This window comes from Uloborus diversus, chromosome 2 (assembly GCF_026930045.1).
Source record: "Uloborus diversus isolate 005 chromosome 2, Udiv.v.3.1, whole genome shotgun sequence".
Lineage (NCBI taxonomy): Eukaryota > Metazoa > Arthropoda > Arachnida > Araneae > Uloboridae > Uloborus > Uloborus diversus.
Genome location: NC_072732.1, coordinates 45,926,839 through 45,949,369, shown reverse-complemented (window position 1 = coordinate 45,949,369; position 22,531 = coordinate 45,926,839). Strand labels below are relative to the sequence as shown.

General features: G+C 31.2%; 1 protein-coding gene across 1 annotated transcript in view; it reads left to right on the top strand.

The window, feature by feature from the left end:
• LOC129216292 (protein germ cell-less-like) overlaps positions 1–22,015 on the top strand; it is a 40,451-nt gene extending 18,436 nt beyond the window's left edge. Inside the window, exons 8-14 of the mRNA XM_054850501.1 lie at positions 5,152–5,233; positions 10,354–10,485; positions 11,559–11,628; positions 12,885–12,960; positions 15,373–15,434; positions 20,362–20,557; positions 21,881–22,015. Coding sequence (XP_054706476.1) covers positions 5,152–5,233; positions 10,354–10,485; positions 11,559–11,628; positions 12,885–12,960; positions 15,373–15,434; positions 20,362–20,557; positions 21,881–22,015 — 753 coding nt within the window. The remainder of the gene's footprint in view (positions 1–5,151; positions 5,234–10,353; positions 10,486–11,558; positions 11,629–12,884; positions 12,961–15,372; positions 15,435–20,361; positions 20,558–21,880) is intronic.
• Positions 22,016–22,531: the final 516 nt, after the last annotated feature.

Here is a 22,531-nt window from a genome sequence, read left to right as displayed (position 1 = left end):
TAGGTAGGGTAAGAACACTTTCCCTAATTGTTCAGGTGGGGTAGGCTTCAGTTCGTTATTCGACCTCCTGGGATGAAGGGCTCTTCTAATTTCTCCTCTCGTCCTGACGACCACTTATTTCCAGTGGAACACAAAATTCTACGAACAACGGGATGAGCCCTGTCATCGCTAATTTCTACATGGAGTTCTTCGAACAGAAAGCCCTTGCCTCTGCCACAAAGAAGCCCAAGGTTTGGTTCCGATACGTCGACGACACTTTGGCGGTGTGGAGCCATGGGGAAGAAGACCTGCAACTGTTTCTTCAACATCTAAATAGCATTCATCCCAGCATTCAGTTCACCATGGAGAAGGAGAGCAATAATCGGCTGCCTTTCCTCGACGTTCTTGTGACGAAAAAGGAAGACGGGACGCTCGGCCACCAAGTGTACCTCAAGCCCACACACACAGACCGTTACCTTCATAAGAACTCAAACCACCACCCGAGACAAAAAATGGCTGTCATCAATACCCTCATGCACCGAGCAGAAAGAATCTGCGAAAAGACACATTTGAAGGAGGAACTGGAACACCTTGAGCTAGCATTTCAAGCCAATGGATTCACTAGAGGAGAAATTGGTTCAGTGAGGAGCGTAGGTTCAGAAACCCTGAACCTACGCTTCCCTAACATCACCAAATATTGTCTAAAATTGAGTTTTTAAGACTACAATTTTGAAAAAGTTTCGGGGGAGAGGTCCCCCGGACACCCCTATTTCAGACTCAATGTTAATCTTTCCATTAAGTTTATATTGCTAATACTTTAATGACTCCCAGAAGCCAGAAAGCTAAGTCCACTCTCTCTCTCTCTCTCTCTTTGTATTGATACATACGTTTGAAAAAGAATTAAGGGACTGCTAAACTCGTACCAGGCCCCTCCCACCAGGTTTTTGACCTTGCATCGAGTCTGGGGTTCGTCAGGGTATGGCAGTATAAAAAAAGGGAGTGTTTATGACAGGGCCCAGTAATGTACGTTTGTGTCGAAGGACCCATCACGTTCTACGACGGTCCTAGTCTTTCACTCATAAACATCCGCTAGATCAGTTTCGTAAAACAGGGCAATTAAGTTACTTATTATGACTGCAGAAAAGGACATGCTAGCCAAGCAGTTATTACGGAAATATTCCATCAAGTTCCGGACATTATAAAAATACTTAAACGGACAATTACAATCACAATTTCCCCCCAAAATAAGGTTTAGTTAATACTGTATCAATTTGTTCACCATTAAAGTGTAGAAGTGTTCCTATCTGTTAAATTTTGTTTATAAAACATATTTAGTTGTTAAGAATAATTTCCTCATATTTAAGTAATGTCCCAATCATTAGGTAAAATTTAATATCTATAAGAGCTATGGGGCCGTTACATCTCCTAATGCCAGGACCGATTTTTTCAATCAATCCGCCACTGCTCATGTTACCATTTGACAAAGTTTTACAAAAGTAACTGTCCTATATATTAAAGAGATACTATACCCGAGTTAAATGAAGTTCTTTACGGTCATCTGGGATGCAGTTAGAAGCTAGGTGTTGAAAGGTTGTGTAAAGCAGAGATTCAGACAGCTGAACATAAACAAATATGTTTAATACGAAACATGGGGACACACATACAGCAAGACATAGAGAAAAGTAGTGAAGCCCGATAAACAAGACTGCGGCTCTTTAAATAGAATAGAGGACAGATTTTCAGTATCCAATGATGTTTCCCAAATAGCAATAAGCTTTCTCCAAAGTCCGATGGTGGATTAAAGAATAGATTTTGCGAACTCCGTGGAAAGCTGCAAATGTCTCTTCCAATAAGATATAAGCACAGTTCTTTCTTTTAAACCAATGGAGAAAGCGATTACATTCAACACTAGGGATATCAGTATTTTAAATATTAGCACAAACAGATAGTATTTAAACCAGAATTTGGCACCATGACTCGCATTGCAAAAAAAAGGAATTCAAGTTTTGTGGATTACTGAAAACTTAAAATTTCTCCTCTTTCAAAGTAAAAATATTTGAAAAAAGTATTTCATGGAATAAAATACATTTATAAGTTATGATGTACACATGGGCACCCATATGCAAAATTCTAGGGGGGGGGGGGCAGAAATTTTCCCAATGGTTTTGCTGAACATTTTCCCCATAGAAACCGATTTCAGTACAGATTAGGGATATTAAAATTTGACATTTTTAATAACTTATTCATTGATGGCTAGAAAAGATTTTTTTTTACATTTTTGAAAAGAAAAAAGCACTAAAAGCAAGGAAGTTCTTTCAAAGGGGCGGGGGAAGCTTGAGCTGCCTCACTACCCCCCTATATGGGCGTTCTTGGATGTACACAAAAATTTCATTTATTCTACAGTTGTTTGTTGTGCTAATGAATATTTTGAGCGTGACTCATGTTACTTTTCCCACTTTAGAATTTGATGTTAAGGTACTATACTGATTTTAAAAAATCTTTTTTGAAAATTTTGTTGCAATTTCACTTTATTTCAGTATAGGTTAATGCTACATTGCCTATTTTAATGAGTCAATAATTTTAAAAAATCATTTTGAGCTAAAAATTAATAAATGTTAAAGTAGGTTAAGCTAATAAAAATCACTTTTGAAAAAAATATTAGTTATTATGTAGGAAGACCCATGGTACAAGTGTAAAATACCATCTTGGATAAAAAGTTGAATTTCTAGTGTAGGAATCAGCTTAGCTTAGAAGATAAAATAGTTTTTCCTTGTCTTCATGCCACTTCCAGTATTTTTCTGTTAATTACATTGTAGTGATTTCAAATTCTATATTGATCGTGAACAAATGATAACTTTTACAGGTTACAATACAATATTAAATTCCAGATTATGCCAATCATCAATGTTAATATTGCATAATGGTTGTAATAACTTGGCAGCCACTATTCTGCCTAACACCTTGCCAACTATATCCCCCCATAAAATGCAAACGAAACTTCTGAGAAAAAATTCAACACAACACATGGATTAAAGATTCAATACTAATTTCCAAAAGTCCAAGAAAAACTTCTATCTTCACTGTTTTTATTCAACGCCAATTCGGGGAAAATAATTTCAAAAGATTTCCAAGCACTTGTCATCTACCGATTCAGCAAAAAGTCAAGTTAATTACGACGTTCCAATTCATCACAAACACAAAGTTTAATACTCTGCTCTGCCGAAAATTCAAAAACATCTTGATGCATTTCTTATACTTATGATACCAAGCTCGTAATTATTATGATATAATTAGATGGGGCTGAGCCCATAACCCTTATGATAACTTACAATGTTTAAATGGAAAGCCGAAAGGCTAAGTTCCATAAGTCAGTCAACAATATTACTTGCTTATACAAGCATAGATGATACCGCACAGTGGAAGATGCAGAATTAATGTCAATGTGAAGATATGAACATTGGAAACTTGTTTAAAAGCTTACCTAAGCTTATTTATTGGTCCTTTGTAACTAAAATAAATAAATTCACAAAATAAGTTTATAAAAATGAACCCTGGCCATAAGCGGAGGCGGAGTTCACAACTCCCCAACACCTACCGGACCTAACGCCAAAGAGGCTGACAAACGCAAAAGAGAGAACAATTGGAATCTCTCACTATTTATACTAGCATGCCTTGTTTGCATATGATTGGGCAAGAAAAGATGCCAACCTAAAACTGAAACTTTACATGTGCCGAAAGAGTTGAGAAGTTAATTTAATTTGAATCAAGTCCATTTTACATTACATTACTTTAGGAATGAGAATGCGGTTGAATATCGTTTACCGATGTCTATCACCTTTTATTTATGTGAGATAATTTTTTTTCTAGCTTCAATTAAATCGCGTATTCACGCTTTGCTTATCAGAAGATTTGTACCCTTCTTGTTCTGTCTCTTTGAATGCATTCACACGCCTTTATTCCATTGTTCAGATTCTTCCAAGAACATGTTCTTTTTCGCCTATGTGTGCGATTGGGGTTGGAATTAGTCTTGTGATTGAGAGGAGAGAACGGGTTACATACAAAAAGATTGACATCACTAAAAGTTGTGTTCAAGCGGTGAGCATTGACATATAGCCTATCCAGGATCTTTTACATCTTCGTAGACTGTAGCTCTGATCACGTGAAATGTTTTAAGTTTTGGGGAATTCGCTTACGTACTGTACAATTTATAAAAAATGATAAAACGTACAACTTAAAATTTTAAATTTTTATTAAATTACAATGCATAAACTGAAGTTATGTGCATATTTATTCATTAGTATTAGTAGTGTACTATTAGTATTAGTATAACTGATGTTAAATGATTGCATTTAAGCTTATTTTTGGGTTTTTCACTTTTACGCGAAAATTTCGTTGTCCCCTTTGGTCCCGTATAAGTGAGAGGTCACTGTATATAGAAACTATCTTAGTTTATCATAAGAATCTCCTAAAACATTAAAATTAAAGCTAACTTTTGCCAAATGTAATGCTGTTTTATATTTTTGACTAAGTTTCTGTAAGTTTCAGTATTTTTAGTATGACTTTCGGATTTCAGAAAGCAGGAGGAACTCTGCTTTTGGAAATGCTAAATTTAAAAGAAATAACATTTTTGCCACTTCTTACATCTTCATTTTTCGGCAATTCAACATGATCCGCAACATTAGGGGATTTTTGTTTTGACAATGTAATCGAAAGAAAAGTAAAACATCAATCTACTTAAATTGAATGATTTTCACTAAAGCTAACCTGAAACTGATTTTACTGTACTACTGGTTGCAACTAAGATTTGAAATAAACTTGAGGGAATTTAAGAATGCCAGAAAGGAACACTGACCTATCCACACACCCCATTCCTTGTGAGTCTCGTAGCAACCTTTACTGAACATAGTTATTTCTCCCCTAACCTTCATTTTTCATGAGACAAGCAGTCTAAAGCGGAAAAAAAATCTACGAATGTCTTGAAAAAAATTTCGATACATAGAGATTTTTTTTGATACATAGAAACAATTTTTCTATGTAATGGACATGGAAATTTGCTGGGACTTCGATGTATGGAAAATTTTGATATATAGAAGTTTGATATATGGAGATTCGACTGTATTTAAGAAGTATATTAAGTAAAATATTTTTTAAAGTTTAAAAATCTATTTTCAGTGGCTGTTCCTTAAAGAGCATCCTTGTGAATCTTTTGACAATGCAGTTTCGCGTGCTGATGATTTTTTTAAGTTACGCTCAGGTAAATACTTATTGTATGTTAGCACTTGTTTAGTCTCTTGTGAAATGTTGTGCATTATTTCAGTTCAAATGAAAAAATAATCTTACTTTGATTTATTAGATTAAACTAAAATTTTTTTCTTTAAATTATGTTTTTTTTTCCGTCAGAATTATGACCCATCATTTTCTCTAAGTTAATGAGGAGAAATATAGTGAAAAATTTCCTTTGGAATAAAGAGAACAGTTTGCAAACTGGCAACGAATCCTCATTAGAATAAGGAAAATAATTGTCAAATACAAACAGCGGTCCCCCAAAATCCTCATTTCAATTTACAGTCTCAAAGAATCCCTATTAGAGGGAGGACAACAGTCCCTATCAAATTACCTCTGATCAATCACTTTCTTGACCTCACCATTTCCAATTTTAACGAAATTTGGTGTAAGGGACACATATGACAAGATAAGTAATTCTGCCAATTTTTAGAATTCTACTTTAAAACTTTTACAAAATACAGGGCTGTTAAAAAACTGGAAAAAAATGAAAAGTTGTGACATACAAATGATTGTAACTTCTCTCCTAGTTATAGTAGAAAAAATATTCATTAAATTAATAGTTTAAAAAACTAAAAAAACACACTTTAGTAGCAAAATGAACAACTAAAAAGTTAAAAATAATCTTTGGATGTCAAGTATATAAAGTAATTGACCAAACACTTAATTTTACTGTAATAGAAAAAAAGTGTGGGGGGGGGGGGGGTGCCTATTTACATTTTTGCATGGATAACAAGTGGAAGAAATTTAAGACAACTGATAAGAAGCCCCCCATGCTTTTTTTCTATTACAGTAAAATTAAGTGTTTGATCAATTACTTTATATACTTGTCATCCAAAGATTATTTTTAACTTTTTAGTTCATTTTGCTACTAAAGCGTGTTTTTTTAGTTTTTTAAACTATTATTTTATTTTTTACTTTTTAGTTCATTTTACTACAAAAGCATGTTTTTTTAGTTTTTTAAACAATTATTTTTTTTTCAAATAAGATTTAGATATTGCTAACACTTGTCTTTAGATATTGCTAACCAATGATTCCCGGAAGTGGACGTCAGCGAAGACCCGTGCCTTAGACCGCTCGGGCTACAAACGCTCATAAAGTGGTGGAATGTACTAACAGTAATAAGCCCCTAGCTCTTAGTCCAAAGGAGAGTTACTCACAAACATACAAGTGAAGCTAATAAAAGCTTGTTAAAAACCATTGTAAAGCTTTCTATTGATATAAAACATGACTTTCTTGCAACAGGCTTAAGTTTCAAGGTCATTTGCTGTGACTTTTGACCTTGAATATCTCAAAACATGCTCCCTTAAAATTTCTTCAAAAAAAAAAAAAAATATTTTATAGCTCTGACACTATTCTTCCACTACACCAAAACTTATACTAGGATCACAATGGCAAGGTACTGAAAAAAATCAGGAATGTTTACATGTTTTACATTGTGGAATTCGATACGTTAAGTCAGTCACCTTATTGACCTCTTCACCATTTCCGACTTTGATGAAATTTGGTGTAAAGGATACATATGACAAGATAAGTAATCCTGCCAATTTTCAGAACTCTACTTCAAAAATTTTATGAAATACAGGGCTGTTAAAAACTTAAAAAGTGAGAAAAAAATGGAAAGTTGTGATATGCAAATGACTGTAACTTCTATCCTAATTATAGTAGAACAAAAAGTTAAAAACCATTGTGAACTTAAAGAACAGAGCTTTCTATTGTATGAAACATGACTTTCGCATGAGAGGTTTGTTTCAAGGTTCACCATGTGTCAACGGTGTGAACGTTTTCAAGTGTTCACCATGGTTCAATTCACCGTGAACTTGAATGTCTCAAAACACGTTCCCTTAGAATTTCTTTAAAAATATACATATTATAGCTCTCACTCTTGTTTTCTAAAACTTAGGCTGGGGTCGCATTATCAAGGTGCTGCAAAAGAAATCAGGAATATTTACATACAACTTCCTGTAACTCGAACTATTGATAACTTGAAGTTATTAGCCGGTCCCTTGGGAGTTTTCGAGAGTCAACTGAATTTTCGTTGAATGTTTCACATTATTTCTGTCCTATTATTATTGTTTCAATTTTTGGATGCATTATTCATGAAGTAGAAACAAAACTCTGCCATAATATGGGAAGCTTTGTCATAGGATAAAACTTGCTGTTTTTATTTCTAAGATCTGTTGCTAATTACAGATGAAAATTACGGTTATCAAATAAAATGTCTGTCATTTTCTAGCTCTTATTTAAGAAATCTGTCGATTTGTCAAAATATGCATGCCTTATGAAGAAGGCACCCAAAACATTAAAACAATAATATTAGGACAGAAATAATGTAAAACATCCAACAAAAATATGTTAGCATTCCTGATTTTTTTGCAGTCCCTTGCCATTGTGGTCCAAACCTGCGTTTTGGTGTAGTGGAAGAACAGTGTTAGAGCTACAAAATATATTTTTTTGAAGAAATTCTAAGGGGGGTGTTTTGAGTTATTCAAGACAAAAAGTCACTGTGAATTACCTTGAAACTTAAACCTGTGGTGAAAAAGTCATGTTTTATACCAATAGAAAGCTCATTTTTTTTAGCTTTGCAATGGTTTTTGAATTTTTATTCTCCTATCATTAGGATAGAAGTAACAGTCATTTGCATGTCACAACTTTCCTTTTATTTCCCACTTTTTAAGTTTTTACCAGCCCTGTATTTCCTAAATTTTTTGAAGTAGAATTCTAAAAATTGGCAGGATTACATATCTTGTCATACGTGTCCTTCACACGAAATTTCATTAAAATCGGAAATGGTGAGGAGTTCAAGAAGGTGACACAATGTAAAACATGTGAACATTCCTGATTTTTTTTCAGTACCTTGCCATTGCGATCCCAGTCTAAGTTATGGTGTAGTGGAAGAATAGTGTTAGAGCTATAAAATATATTTTTTTGAAGAAAGTCTAAGGGGGCATGTTTTGAGATATTCAAGGTCAAAAGTCATGGTGAATGACCTTGAAACTTAAATCTGTCTTAAGAATGTCATCTTTTATATCAATTCAAAGCTCTATTCTTTGGCTTTACAATGGTTTTTGAATTTTTATTCTACTATAATTAGGAGATAAGTTAGTCATTTGTATTTCTCAATTTTATTTTTTTTTTCTACTTTTTCAGTTTTTTAACAGCCCTGTATTTCCTAAAAAATTTTGAGTAGAATTCAAAAAATTGGCAAGATTACTTATCTTGTCATATGTGTCCCTCACACCAATTGTCGTTAAAACTGGTGATGGTGAGGTCTAAAATTATTTTTTTTTATTGATTTGACATGGAATTGCCCCAGAAGAGATAGCATTATAAATTCATTCATTATGAATGTAAAACTATAATTTTTATCCTTTCATTTAAAAAAAAAATTCATTTACATTTTAATTTTTTCACAATTATTAATTTGAAAGATTTAAAAATTGTTCTTATTGAAATACAACCCAATCAAATTAAGTGATAATTGCAAGATTGCAATCAAGAAAAGGTTGTAGTTTTAATTTAAGTAATGAGTGAGTGTTGCTTTATTGGTAATGCATAAATTTAGTGAAAGTAGAGAAATGCCATACTTTCATTTGTTGTTTATTTAGTTTTTTTTTCTTCCATTGTTGGATATTTATACTGCTTCATTTTTTTTTATTTATTTATTTATTTATTTATTTTTTTTTTTTTTTTTGAACTTTCTGTTACATAGACTTTAAATGGATGTACAGTCGAGTCCCGACTTACGCGAGGGATGCGTTCCAAGACTCTTCGCGTAAATTGAAATTTCGCGTTGTAAAAAAATATATGCATACAAATTTTTTAAAGCGTACCAAATACTTTTAGGCACTTATAAACACCCTTCAAAATGCTCTAAAGCATTCCTTAACCATTAGTTTCTTCCATAAAGAACTGAACTTTTATTGTATTTAAAAAATAAAAAACTGTTATTCAACATGAAATACTTAAAATGCACAAAATGAATGACCAATGGGAATAAAAGATATAAAGTAAAACAAAACAGTACGCACTGCATGCAGTAAAATTAAAATGATGCACAAAATAGTATTGTACAGTAGATACAGTTAAACGAATGTTTACGAGTAATATTTACGAGTTAAAAAATGAGGATACTATTGATGATTTATGCTCCAAGATCAGATCGTTATTTTTTTCTAATGCATTTTTAAATACGCTTCACCTTTCATTTAAAACGTTTCAATTTGTAGCTACATCTCCTCTACCTGATCTTTATATTAATCCACAATGCAAGAGCGTGCGTAGATTACATTTTTATAATTTTTACTTTGCTGGACTGCTCTGCAAGCTTCAATATTGAAACTAAGTTCTGAACTTTTACGGACATCTTTTTGTTTTGACTTTAAATTGTACATATGGAAGATTCCCTCATACTTATTGTCGCGCTAGCTTCGACGTTTTGTAATTGTTCAAGCATATCGAGAATCTTATCTTTTTTAAAAAAATTTTATCAGAAACTTTCTTTTCTTCACATTTTCAAACCTTAGATGAAGGTGACACTAAGGTGCCATTACGGTTATTTGATACACTAGACTAGTTTGGCGTGGGAACTTTGGCTGTCAGTGATGCTTAAAGGGACGGAATAACATTCATGAAATTGATATTTAGTAGCCAATAACGAAGCTGATACTTCCTTCTAAAAAAATTCATGTTGTGGGCAAAAAATTCGCGTCAGCTCTAAAATTCATTACTCGTGAAAAATTCACGTTATAGCCATTTCGCGTAAGTCGGATCGCGTTGTAGCGGGAGTCGACTGTAATAACATCCTCAACTTTGTTAATACACTGAATTAACTTCCCAATTAGAATGCAATTGATTTTTTCAAAGGTACTTTACATATTACAATGATTGTTTCATGCTACTTTTGTTTGTTTTCATTGAAGCTTTTTTTTTTTTTTTGCAACCTTTTAGCTTTTTTTTAATACTTGATGAATATTATTTCAACATGCCTTAACCAAGTGACACTAAGACATCAGGAAAAGTTTAATAAAATGTTATTTATCTCATTATTATCTTACCAAAGTAAAATATTTCTTTTTAACATTCTATTAGGTGATGTACCATTTCTCTTAACCAATGCTGGAAAAAATTATCATAAAGCATTTCGTGCCTTACGCCTAAAGCATTTAGTCGCTCATCATGTTGATCTTGAAATTATTGAGAGTGATAACATAATACCTATTGGTAAGAACACCTTGCATATTTTTTTATTTGATTGCTAATATGCATTGCCTTCTAGCAACAGTGCATAAAAAAATATTTTAAAACAGGCAAATGAAAATAAGTGATTATTTTGATAAAATTATTATTCATCACTTGGGGACTAAAAATTAAAAATGACTTAAATACCAAGAATTTTTTTTTTAATACCAAAAAAGGTTCTAAAGACCAAGCTAAACAAATTGGAAAATACCCTGAGTGCACACTTCAGTAGTTATAGTTGGAAAATTTGTTGAAAGATTGTGCTGGTTGTAGTAGACAGGAAAACCCTTCCGTCGCTTCAATCAATACAGCGAAGCCTTGCAGACATGAATGCATTTATGTGTTGCAAGAAGAAAAGAAAAATAATAACTTCAACTTTTAATTTTGAATTCCAAAAGTAATAATTTAACAAAAGATATTAAGAAATGCTTGTGGATATTAAGAATGCATTAGGATAAACAAGTTCAACACAAAAATTCATTATCAGTTGTAGAAGGACCTGTCGCTTAAAATTTGTTCCAAACCACTAGAACACGATTAGAAACAATGACATAGCCAGGAATTCATGGTCAAAAAAGGAGAAGAATCTGAGGTTTGGAGAGGAGAATAGTCCCAAATTCCTCCTAGGCTACGCTTCTGAGAACAAGTTTTCTACTGATCTGTAACATTTATGATACCATTGTTGGGTTTTCAAACCCAGGGATTTAGACACGGGAGCCCTGTGTTCCACTGAATATGCCACCGGATGGTTCACCAACCTGGAAAAAGGAAAAGAAACATATGTAACAAATAATCCAAAATCTGTGAGAAGGAAAGGAGGGGGGGGGGGCAGAGAGAAGGAGATTATGACTTTGGGATTATGTAATCTTGCCAGTGAAGTAAAGTTTAAGACAGACATTCGTTTAATATAAGACATTTGAAACAAAAGTTTCATCCATCTGAAAAGTATTCTACACACCCTTCTCTAAAAATCAGGTTTACTATTTATATTCTTAAAAGTCTATAATTAATCCTGAATCATCTTTCATTTTTTTTTTTTTTTAACTTTGTTTCAGATTGGTTCTTTCCTGTTTTCAAGACTCAATGGTATCATATGTTGAGAATTGACCAAGGTGCGGATCAAGGGTTAGTTAAATTCACAAGAATGTTGAAAGACCTTTTAGCTGTTAAAACTTTAGGTGTAGGGTTTTTTTTTTTTTTAAGCATATTTATTTGAGTGGAATCATAAAAGTTAAGCCATATATTTATTTTAAAGGTTTGAATAATTTTCATGAATTTTTCAAGATTTCTCTCACATTAACTTTTTTTAATTTTGTTGAGATTGAACATGCAAGGCACCTAAAAATGCCCTTAAACTGTCTTAATTTTTCATCAAATTATGTATTTTAAACTTATTTTAGTTATTATTAAATTATTAGGTGTTACTTGTATTTCTGTAAAAAGTAAATGTTTAACTTTTTATTTATTGTTTAATTTTATTTTCAAAATGAAGTGTTTTTGCAACATTGCAAAATTGTTTTCATATTTTAACTTGATTTTGATGATTTTGTTATGTTCTCACAGAAGTTGTATGTTACTTTAAAAATGTTAGACTAGATATCAAAGAGAAAATAAAAGAAATGAGATAAAGTTAATGAACTGAAACAATAGCAGTGCTTTACATGCTTTGTGCAAACATAATGATAAACAATTCTTTGCATAAAGCAATGAGCATCTGTTTAAAAAACAATAAGCATTTTTTATGAAAAAAAAAACATTTTATTTTAAAAATCTGAAAAAAATTAGGAAGATATGAAGACACTTTGAAGGTTGCATATTGAAAAGATGAGACCAACAGGGCTTGACTGTTTATATTTCACTTAATTTTTGTAATTGTGCTTTTTGTGGGTCATGTGAAACTGGGACCGTTGAGTTCAGTGAGTTCGCTTTAGCTTATTAATGCTTTATATATCTACTCAAAAGATAAAGTACAGAATGAGGTTATGCCTAAACTTCTTAGATTTTGTAATTGAAAAGAATGCCGGGGGGGGGGGGAGAAAGAATATCCTACCTACAGAAGAATTTAAAAAATTCTTTGAATGCACTGAATTTTACTCTTTTGGTTCACATAAAGTTACTAAGATGTTGTTTTTTTTTTTTTTTTTTTTTTTTTTTTTTTTTTTTTTTAATTGTGTGAGAAGTCTATGTAGATATCACTATCAATTATAAGTTGTAGGTGTCTTCAAAATTAAGAAAAAAAAGGTATATTTTATTAAAACAGAAATTTTCTCCCATGTTAATTTTTTTTAATTGTATTTTTTTTACAACTTTTTTGTTTTAATATATATATGTATTTAAATATATGTATACATCGATGTTGTAATCTTTGTATTTTGCTTTAGACCAAGACAAGCAACTGATGAGGAATTCAAAAGAGATTGTGTTCGATGTGGAAGGATATTGAAAACTGATACACAAGTAAATCTTCAAATCTCTTTATAACACACTAGATAATAAAGCAGGGCCACCCTTTCAGCTGTGCTACTATCTTGTTACTCTGCTTCTAATCTAGCAAGAAAAGTATTATTCTCCTTCTATGGGTGCACTGTTAGATTTAAATTAGGAAGTGCCTTGTTATAGTTTGAAAATGAAGCAGTAGCCAAAAATACAGTTTAATGATAAAGTTAATTAAAAATATGTATCAATTATTCTGATCACAGCACTAGTATACCGAATTTCGGTATTTCAAACTATTTGTATTTTGTGTTTTTGTAATTGTATTGTGTATTTTTGCAATACTGTTATTTGCTAAGGTAAAATACCAGTATGTTCGCTATTAGCTGCAAATAATAAATAATTTTCAATCGTAATGTTTTCACTCTAACTTATTTGATATTTACTGTTATTTTGAATAGTCATTTTTCTTTCAGTGAGATAGGACCAAAACCAATCTGTTGATGCAAAAAGTTGTCTTCAGAAACAGAAATTAGTGTTAGTTAAATAGTTAATACCACTAGTTGGTTAATGTAGTGGAAAAAATGCAAAATGATACATTCATCACAAAATAGTGTGATAAATCGCATTTATGTGCACCATGTTTTTATTTCTTCAACATTCCGAAATTGTGTACCTAAAATTTATGCTGTATTAATGCACAAGAAAAAATGAATTGCTTTTAAACGGTAGAAAGTCATTTCATTATTTATTTGTGCTAAAGGGACATAAATTATAGTTTTGTTCTGAAAAGGCTTAAGTCATTTTTGCTGCTTTTGTTTCTGAATAACTATACTGTCAGAATTTTATAACCACATACTTTGGGGTCATTATCCTCCGTAGATTACTGGGGAGAATTATCTTTTTCTTAAATTCAATATTAAATCTCACAAACAAAATTGCGTTTTTTCAAGAATGGAAAAAATTGGTTTAACGCCATTGGGAAATAAGCTCTTCATTTGTTCACAATAAAATTCATATTTGATGCAGTTTTGCTTGAAATTCTGAAATATGGCAATGAAACAAGCATGTTGTTTTTTATCCTTCTTTGAAAAATTTTGAATACCAGTATTATAATCGGCATTTTTGTATTTTATTTTTAAAAATACCAAATACTGGTATTGCTTTTTTTAGTCAGATATTGCAATCACTAATCAATATACGCAAAATCAGAATTCTTTTTTTTTTTTTTTTTTTTTTGAATGAAGTGGGAATTGATCGTTGAAGAAAAATATCAAGCCTATGATCATTTCACATGAAAAATTAACTAAAGATAATCTTTTTGACTCAGAAAATTTTCTGAAATACTTTGGAAAAATTGAATTTCTGTTCGCATTTTTTGCCTTGGACATCTTGATTATTATGTTATGTTCATGCCGAGATTATTACAGTAATTGCTTCAAAATAGACAAAACACATGTACTGTTGTAATAAATGCATCTCCCTATTCTATGTAAAAATTCTTCAGAACAGAAGCATAATTATATTTCTTCTCCAAAGGTCAAATTGCTAGAAGTAATCTGACAAGTGCTGAAATCCGGCATATTAACGGAACACTGCCACTCTTGATACATGTGCAATGTGTGTGTATAGATATCGCTGGGATATTTTTAAAGGCATTAAAATACTCCTTGAATTTTTGAGTCATGAAAATACGACAACCGCAAAAACCATGATGATTGTGATTTATTCCACAGTAATGTAATTTCCTAAGGATGAAATGAAACATGACAGGAAACAAAGAGATGAGTACTATTTGGATTTTTAACGTTTAGAATGTTTGAAATTTAATTTTAAAATAACTGCATTCAAATGCAATATTTTTAAACATCCAATTGCTTCTTTTTTTTTCCTCTTTTCCCTTGATGCTAAATTTTTATTGAGGTACTATTGTGGCCTATTTCCAATTTTAAATACATGAAATTTGCTTATGTAAATGTTAAAAGCATATGTGCGTTTGGTTATATACATATACACTTAAACCTTTTTTTGTGTGTGTGTGTGTGTGTGTGTGTGTGTGTGTGAGAGTTTTTTTTTTTTTTTCTTTTTTTGTGGGGGTTTATGAACATTTTAATCAGATTGGCACTCAGTTGACAAAATTATTTCTAAAACGAATGATTTTTTTTTAATGCTATTTCCTTTATGCAGTTCGTATCCACCGCACAAAAACAGGTTTGAATGAAAAATAACAGCCTCCTAAAGTCCCATAACTTTTTTTCCGTGTCATGTTCATTATGAAATACTACCATTTTCATAAAAGTTGGTATACAAATAATTATTTAAAAAGAAAAATAATGATTTTAAGACATATTCAAAAGCACTTTGTTTCCATCTTTTACACGAAAGTACTTTATTTCAACTCATTACATTGATTATAACTTTGATCCTCTTTTTCAGCATAGTTGGAGGTGGACGGGCTTTAGTTTTGGCTTTGATGTTGTCATATATTACTCCAATGGGTAATATTTTTATGGAAATAGTTTTTTGCTTTATCAGTTCAGAAAAATTGCTTGATTTATGTGTATAATTCTTATGAAAAATCAAAATGTTTTGCCTAAACATAACTGTTGTTCTAAAACGGTGGTTCCCAATTTGGAGACATCGTCCCCAAAAGGGCAATAAACTCTTCAGAAGAGATAGGGGAGTGTATTTAAAAGAGAAAATAACAGTAATGAAAGGCCAGTAAGTATTGAAACTGAAAACGTATCACAAGTTGAAAAAGAAACAAATTGAAGTTCAAGATCATCTGCCTCAAACCGAAAGTATTTCGTTATTCATTACTGAGTTTATGAATTTTCATTTTTTTTTCTTTTTTAAACTTTTAGTGTCGGGGATTTTTGTTCCTCCAGATTCCAATTTATGGAAGAAAATAATTCTAAAGCAATATACTTCGGTTTTTGAAAACTATGTAAATGATTTTAGTTGAGTATTTCCCTTGTTTTCTGATCAAAAAAAAAAAAACCCTTAAAAAATAGCTTTTTTTTGTTTAGTAATTTATTTATTTTTTTAGTTCAAAAGAGATTGGATAAAATTGCTTTATTGTATGCGATTTACTTCAAATTAAAATTTATTATTAATATTTTCAACAATATTCACTAGTGCCAACAGAGGGGACGATGAGTGTGAATCAGCATGTAAAGGGAAGCAATGGGCTCAAAAAGGTTGGGAACCACTGTTCTGAAACAGTGTGTAAAATTGTTCTTGCTTTGTGTACATTTTTACTTATTCAGTTTTTTCAGTTTTTTTTTTTTTTTTGCTGTAATTGTGTTTTTCATTTTCTTTTTTGTACTTTTGTACATTTAGTGATAAATTACTCTTCTTATTTTATTTATTCATTTATTTATTTTGTATATGTGTAAGAATCATCCCTTTTCAAAGCATCCGTTCCTATGATAATTTTGTCTTTTTCTAAGAGATGAAAAAAAAAACATAGCCTTTAACAACTTGTTTTATCATACAGTAAGTACACAATGGGAACACAATAGTAAAAGGTTTCATGAGTAATTTCTAAGTTGAATCATTCTTGCTGCTTTGAATGAATTCCAGATTTCTTGGAGTAAAGTCATTGTTCATCATGTATATTAGTTTCATTCACAATCAGTTACATAGTAACATAGTCATCAAAAATAACATAGTCATAAAAAAAAACGAGCTAATGTGTGCATCACATGACTTCCTTTTACTCTAATTTAATGTCATTTCCTCATGATTGGCAATTTTAATGTGATTCAATTGTTTACTCTCTAAATATTACCAACAGTAGCCAAATTGAAAGCAAATTTAAAATTTAAAAAAAAATTGTCAAATTTGTCACCAAGTTGGCAACAAAACTTGACGACTGAAATACTGGCGATATATCGCCAAGCGTCCGACAAATTATAACACCACTTGAGTTTACATTGAGATTAACAATGAGTTCCCCCAAAAAGGGGCAAAAGACCCCTTTAGGAACATCCGAATGCAACCAAAAGGGAAGGTGCACAACTAGGCCCCACTAGGAGTCTACGTACCAAATTTCAACTTTTTAGGACATACCATTTTTGAGTTATGCGAGATACATACGCACATACATACGTACATACGGACGTCACGAGAAAATTTGTTGCAATTAACTCGGGGGTTGTCAAAATGAATATTTCGGATGTCTGTAAGTTCCTAGACCAATAGGTTCTGTAAGTTCCTAATCCACGTGTGGTCAGGTCGAAAAAAGACTCAACATTCATTCGGGGGTAAGAAAAATGGAAATTAAGGCCGATTTTTGAGTGAAAATTTTTTTGCGAATACAATACTTCCTTTTTTGTAAAAGGAAGTAAAAATCAAAGTATTAAATCAAATTATAATTTCTGAAACATACAAACTCCATCTTTGCATTGTTGTATTGAGAGTAAAATCAATCCATATTTTTCTGTTATTACACTTTTGCCTTTTAAAATCCAACTGAACCCATAAAATGTCTTTTTTTGTTATGTGGTTTGACTGTGTGGAAATCATAAAATTTTGTTTTCACTTTTAGTTCTAGTCTTTGGTGTATTTAATCTTCTATTGTAGAGTTGCATGCTTATCATTTTGCCATGCCCATTCAAAATTTAAATCCAGTTACTTGTAACATTTTTTGAGGGGGGGGGATCTGCAATTCAGAAGAATGTTATCATAAACAAAGAATATGCTCAAAATAGTGTGTGATTTAATGCTTTTGATAGTTGTCCTAAAAATTTTCACCAATACTTTGTGTGTGTGTGTGTGTGTCTTAACTTTAAATCATTACACCAACTCATGAGTTATCAGAATTCATTAAATCGCTTTACTGTTTATTAATAGAGCATTGGACATTTTTTTTACATTTTGGGGTTTTTTCCAGTTGGCGGGTATACTAACATTTATCTATATTCCATTGCACTTTTTTCTTCCACCCACATCTTTATTAAGACTGAAATCATGTCATCATACCCTCTTCTGATTCACTACACCTTGATTAAATGTTATCTGTTAATAAATGAAAACTAAAGTTGCAAAATATTCAGAAATTTGTAGGCGTCGGGAAAAAAAAATTCCAGTAGGGGATGGATTTTTAACCGAAAGTTTTTTTTTTTTTTTAATTTTAGAGAAATATGTATTTATAATATATAAGTACATATACACCATATACACACCCATTAAAGGAAAATATATTAAACTTTTTACTGAAACATTTGTCTAATTAATGATATTGATATACTAAGTCTGTCTTCTCTCTTCATAGCAGTTTTAGTGAGAAAAGTAGAAAATCATACTTGGTGTGCAGGGAAATGAAATTATCTTAAGCTCACACTATTAAATTTAGTGTTTTCACGTGGAATTCTGAACATAAAACGCCTTTTAAACAAAAAAAGCATGGGAATATAGTAAATATTTTAAAAATTTACTAATTATTAAATTAGTAAATAGTAGAAATTTCTGAATACATCATTTTGTACCAGAAATATTAAACTTTTCAGTTCTTCCCAAGTGGAAATAAACCTTTTTGGAAAAAACGGGGTTTTTTCCTCAAAATTTACCAGGAAATCTCTGACTGTTCCCATCTCTAATCAAAACTATAATCCTTTGACTGAGAGATATTAAACTCACTGTCCTCAATATTTCTTTGAATTCAAAGCTATTTTGACATGAAAAAATAACACTAATGAAAGCAAAATTATAGAAAATATAAAATTATTTCGATTTAAATTCAAGTTTGGTAATCTCACAGTGAAAATTGTAAAAAAAAGTAGATTACTTGTGCTATTTCTTAAAGCAATGTTCAAAATACAAGAATTATCTAGAAATTTAAAGAAATTGGCAAGTAGTGTACAATTTATTTTGAACAATAAAATTATTTGATACTGTATTTACTATATTTTCTGTTTTTTCTTTGTGTTTTCTTGTGGTTATCATGTAAATTTAGAGTATTGACAGGGTGTCCGAGCCCTAGAAATTCATGGATTTCGACTATGATCGAAAATGGTCATAGAAAGTCATGATTTTCAGCAAAAATGCTCAAAAGTCATGGAAACTGATAGCTGGTCATAGATTTTGAGTTCAAGAACATGCATATTTATCGAATTATTGGTATTAGCTTCAAAGTTTTCGTATCTTAGTCGTTTCTTACTCTTTTACGCATCAGTCTCGATTTTTCACACATTTCGAAATCTGATTACATCCATTTTTATAATATTCCCTCGTTTTTCTTTACTATGATTCTACCATTTAGACATTTATAATCATGTGTTTAGCATTATTTTTAACCCTCCTTATATGTCTAATTCTGTAGTTGAGGACTGGTAGACTTCTAAGTTTGCCACTCTAATATAGACTTGAAATTTTTAAATCATTTGCATCCGTATTGATTCAAGAGACTCATAAAAATTATCATAAATTTTCAGCAGTGTCTTAAGTTATGAAGATTTTAGAAAATAAAATTGGTCTGAAGAATTAATTAAGGACGTTTAAGATGTTGATAAAATACAGAAATCAGGGAATTTTCAAGGGTAAAAATTTTAAAACTCCGAAAATGTTGCAAAAATCACAAATTCGGGAATTTTTCAATTTTTGTAACCAATCCTAAAACTTTGGCGGTGATATATCTGGTAATGTCTGGTAAGTTAATTATTAAGTAGTTTAGATTTTTTTTCTGATTATTTATTTTATTTATTTTAAAACTAATTTTGGTAATTACTAAATTATAGCTAGTCACAGATATTTTAGAAAACTACTTGCTTTTTTTTGAAAAAAATAACAAATTTTAGATTCATTATTTGTTTATAAAAATATTTACATAAAAAATTCAAAAATAATCAAATAAAATAAAATAATAAAAATCAAGTTTAAATGTTTCGCTGTTCACCAGTAGTTTTATATCATTATTGCTGCATGTTTGGTGCTTCTTTCATTTTGAAAAATCATTTTGCAACTAAAATTTTTTTTCCAGCATTTTTAGTAATTGAAAAATTGAAGTATCATATTGGATTTTTCATAGAAAAAATAATAAATTTGTTTACATGTGCATTCTTACCTGTATAAAAACTTTAAATGATTTATTGGAATCCAAAAAAAAAATCAAAAATTTTAGATTTATAAATGTATAATCCTTGGTAACGAAATAATTAAGTAAACACTCTGATTATTTCATGTGTCACCAGTCATGTGTCTCACTAGTCATTGATCCATAAATTGGTTTATAGTTATATAAATAGCTGAGAGCTAAATGCATTTCACTTTAATTTGAATTCTTAGAAACACATGATGCCCAAAGCATAGATCAAAATGTAGCAGATACTCTGTATTTAAAAATATGGTTATTAATGAAATTATTCAAAATGATATTTTACTTGAATATAATGTTTTATTTATTTTATTTATTTATTTTGTTAGAGCCTTCAAATTGCATCGGTTTTTTAAGACAGATGGCGATCTTCCCATTGTATTCAGTGCTGCTGATGTGATTTCTTTACGAGCTAAAAAACGCAACTTAATGTTTCGTATAAGTGTGTTTTCATTAGACAAGAATGGTAGACTTTTATCCAAAGCTGAAACAGTGATTGATTCTGCATCATTATTCAAGAATGAGGTATTAAAAGTTGATTTTTACTGTGGCTTTACTGAGTATAGTTATGATTCATGTCGCCATGTTATTATGTTCATGTACTTATTAATTTCAATCGATTGTTTAGCTTTTTATTTATTTATTTATTTTAATAGCAATCACGAATTGCTTATTAAGCTCACTTGACCAGAGTTGATGTTGCTCTGATTTTTCAGATTGCTAAAACAACCATAATAACTTCAACTTGTTGTTTTGATATTTATTAAGAGGACAAACTTTTATTGCCATGATTACAAATCGTTTGGGTTCATTCAAGGCTTAACTTAAGTAGGTTTTACATTTAAAAAGCGAGGAGAGTGTAACATATTATGTTTCTTTCAGGAGAAAAACACCAATGTAGATGAACTGAAACAGTATTACTTCATCCAAATACAAAATCTCCAGATTACTAATCCCCATCATTTAAGATTGATAAGAAATAAAAATATATAATGTTATGCACTGTAAATAATCTTTATGATAAGTGTACTGCTGGATATCGGCCGTAAAATCTTTATCTTTAGTGCCACATCCTAACCACCATTTCTTTTTATGGATATGCCTTGTATTACCTATTCTAGAAAATCACCAGTCATAATATGACAGGTGCAAATTTCTTGGCCATTTCCATTCCATTCCATTTGTAGAAACAAGAAACTCTACGAGTAGAGTTGTATTTTAGTTCATGATTGCAAAACCATAATTTGAATTCAAGACGTCAAAGTTCAAATTAATAGTTTTTTGAGCAATCAGGATTGCTTATTGCTTTCATTTGACTGTTTTTGGCTTGCTATCATTTTATTTCCCACCGGCGCCACCCTCTGCCAGCACCACCCGTCGGCCGGCCCCACGATGCTGCTCCTCTAGCGAAAACCGTCTCTAGGTTGCGTCCATATCCTACACACACATGCATACACACACACACACAAACACATACACACACATACACAAACACCACCATACACACACATACCCCGACACACATACACAAACAAATACACATGCAGAAACACATACAGACACCTACACATACACACAAATACACACAACTACCCACACACTCATGCCTGCACGCAGACACAAACACGCATGCCTACACACATACACATACTCCCCCCCCCCACACACACACGCCTACACACACACTCGTGATTGCGAAAAACATAATTTGAATTCAATATGACAAAATTCAAGTTATTTTTTTTTTTTTTTTTTTGCTTAATTTTATACCTGCTTTTATTTTCATTCAGCAGTGTTGCGGATAATTTTTATTTCTTTTTCTTTCTCTAATATTTTTTATTTTTATAGCAAGTAACCGTATTGAACTTACCAATGGAGATGAAGTTTCCTATTGTTGTTAGTGCCAATTTCCTACTTACAACACCTCTACAATCATCTGATGGAATCATGCCTGTGGTCAGGAATCTAGAAGAATATTCATAAACTCTCCAACTGCAATTAATGCGAACTTATTTCACTGGACAGCTAAAAATGTTGTAGCATCCCCATATACTATTTTTGTGCGTTAATCTCCTTCTTTTGATAAATGTTATTGTTTGACATCAAACTATTCGAAAATAATAATGCTGGATTTTATTATTCAATCCTATTAAATTGGAAGCATTTATAGTTGTGCCTTTTTTAAATAAATTTGATTGATTGAGATCTAAGTATTACAACAAATGGAAAGCGCATTTTGTTTTTCATTTTATTTATTTTAAAATATTTGTAGTTGTGCCTTTGAAATATCTAGGTAAAAAAAGTTGCTGTAAGAAAAACAGGGTTTAAAGCATAAATTTGCAGCAAACTGTAGGCATGTTTTTGGGGGTTTCAAGAAACCCTTTTTAGAATGCAGAAAGGTATGAGCTTGTGAATGTAAAGTCGTCTGGACATGAGACTTTTGTCAGACAACTTGACATCCACGAACTCACATTTTTTTGCATTGAAAAAGAAGTTATT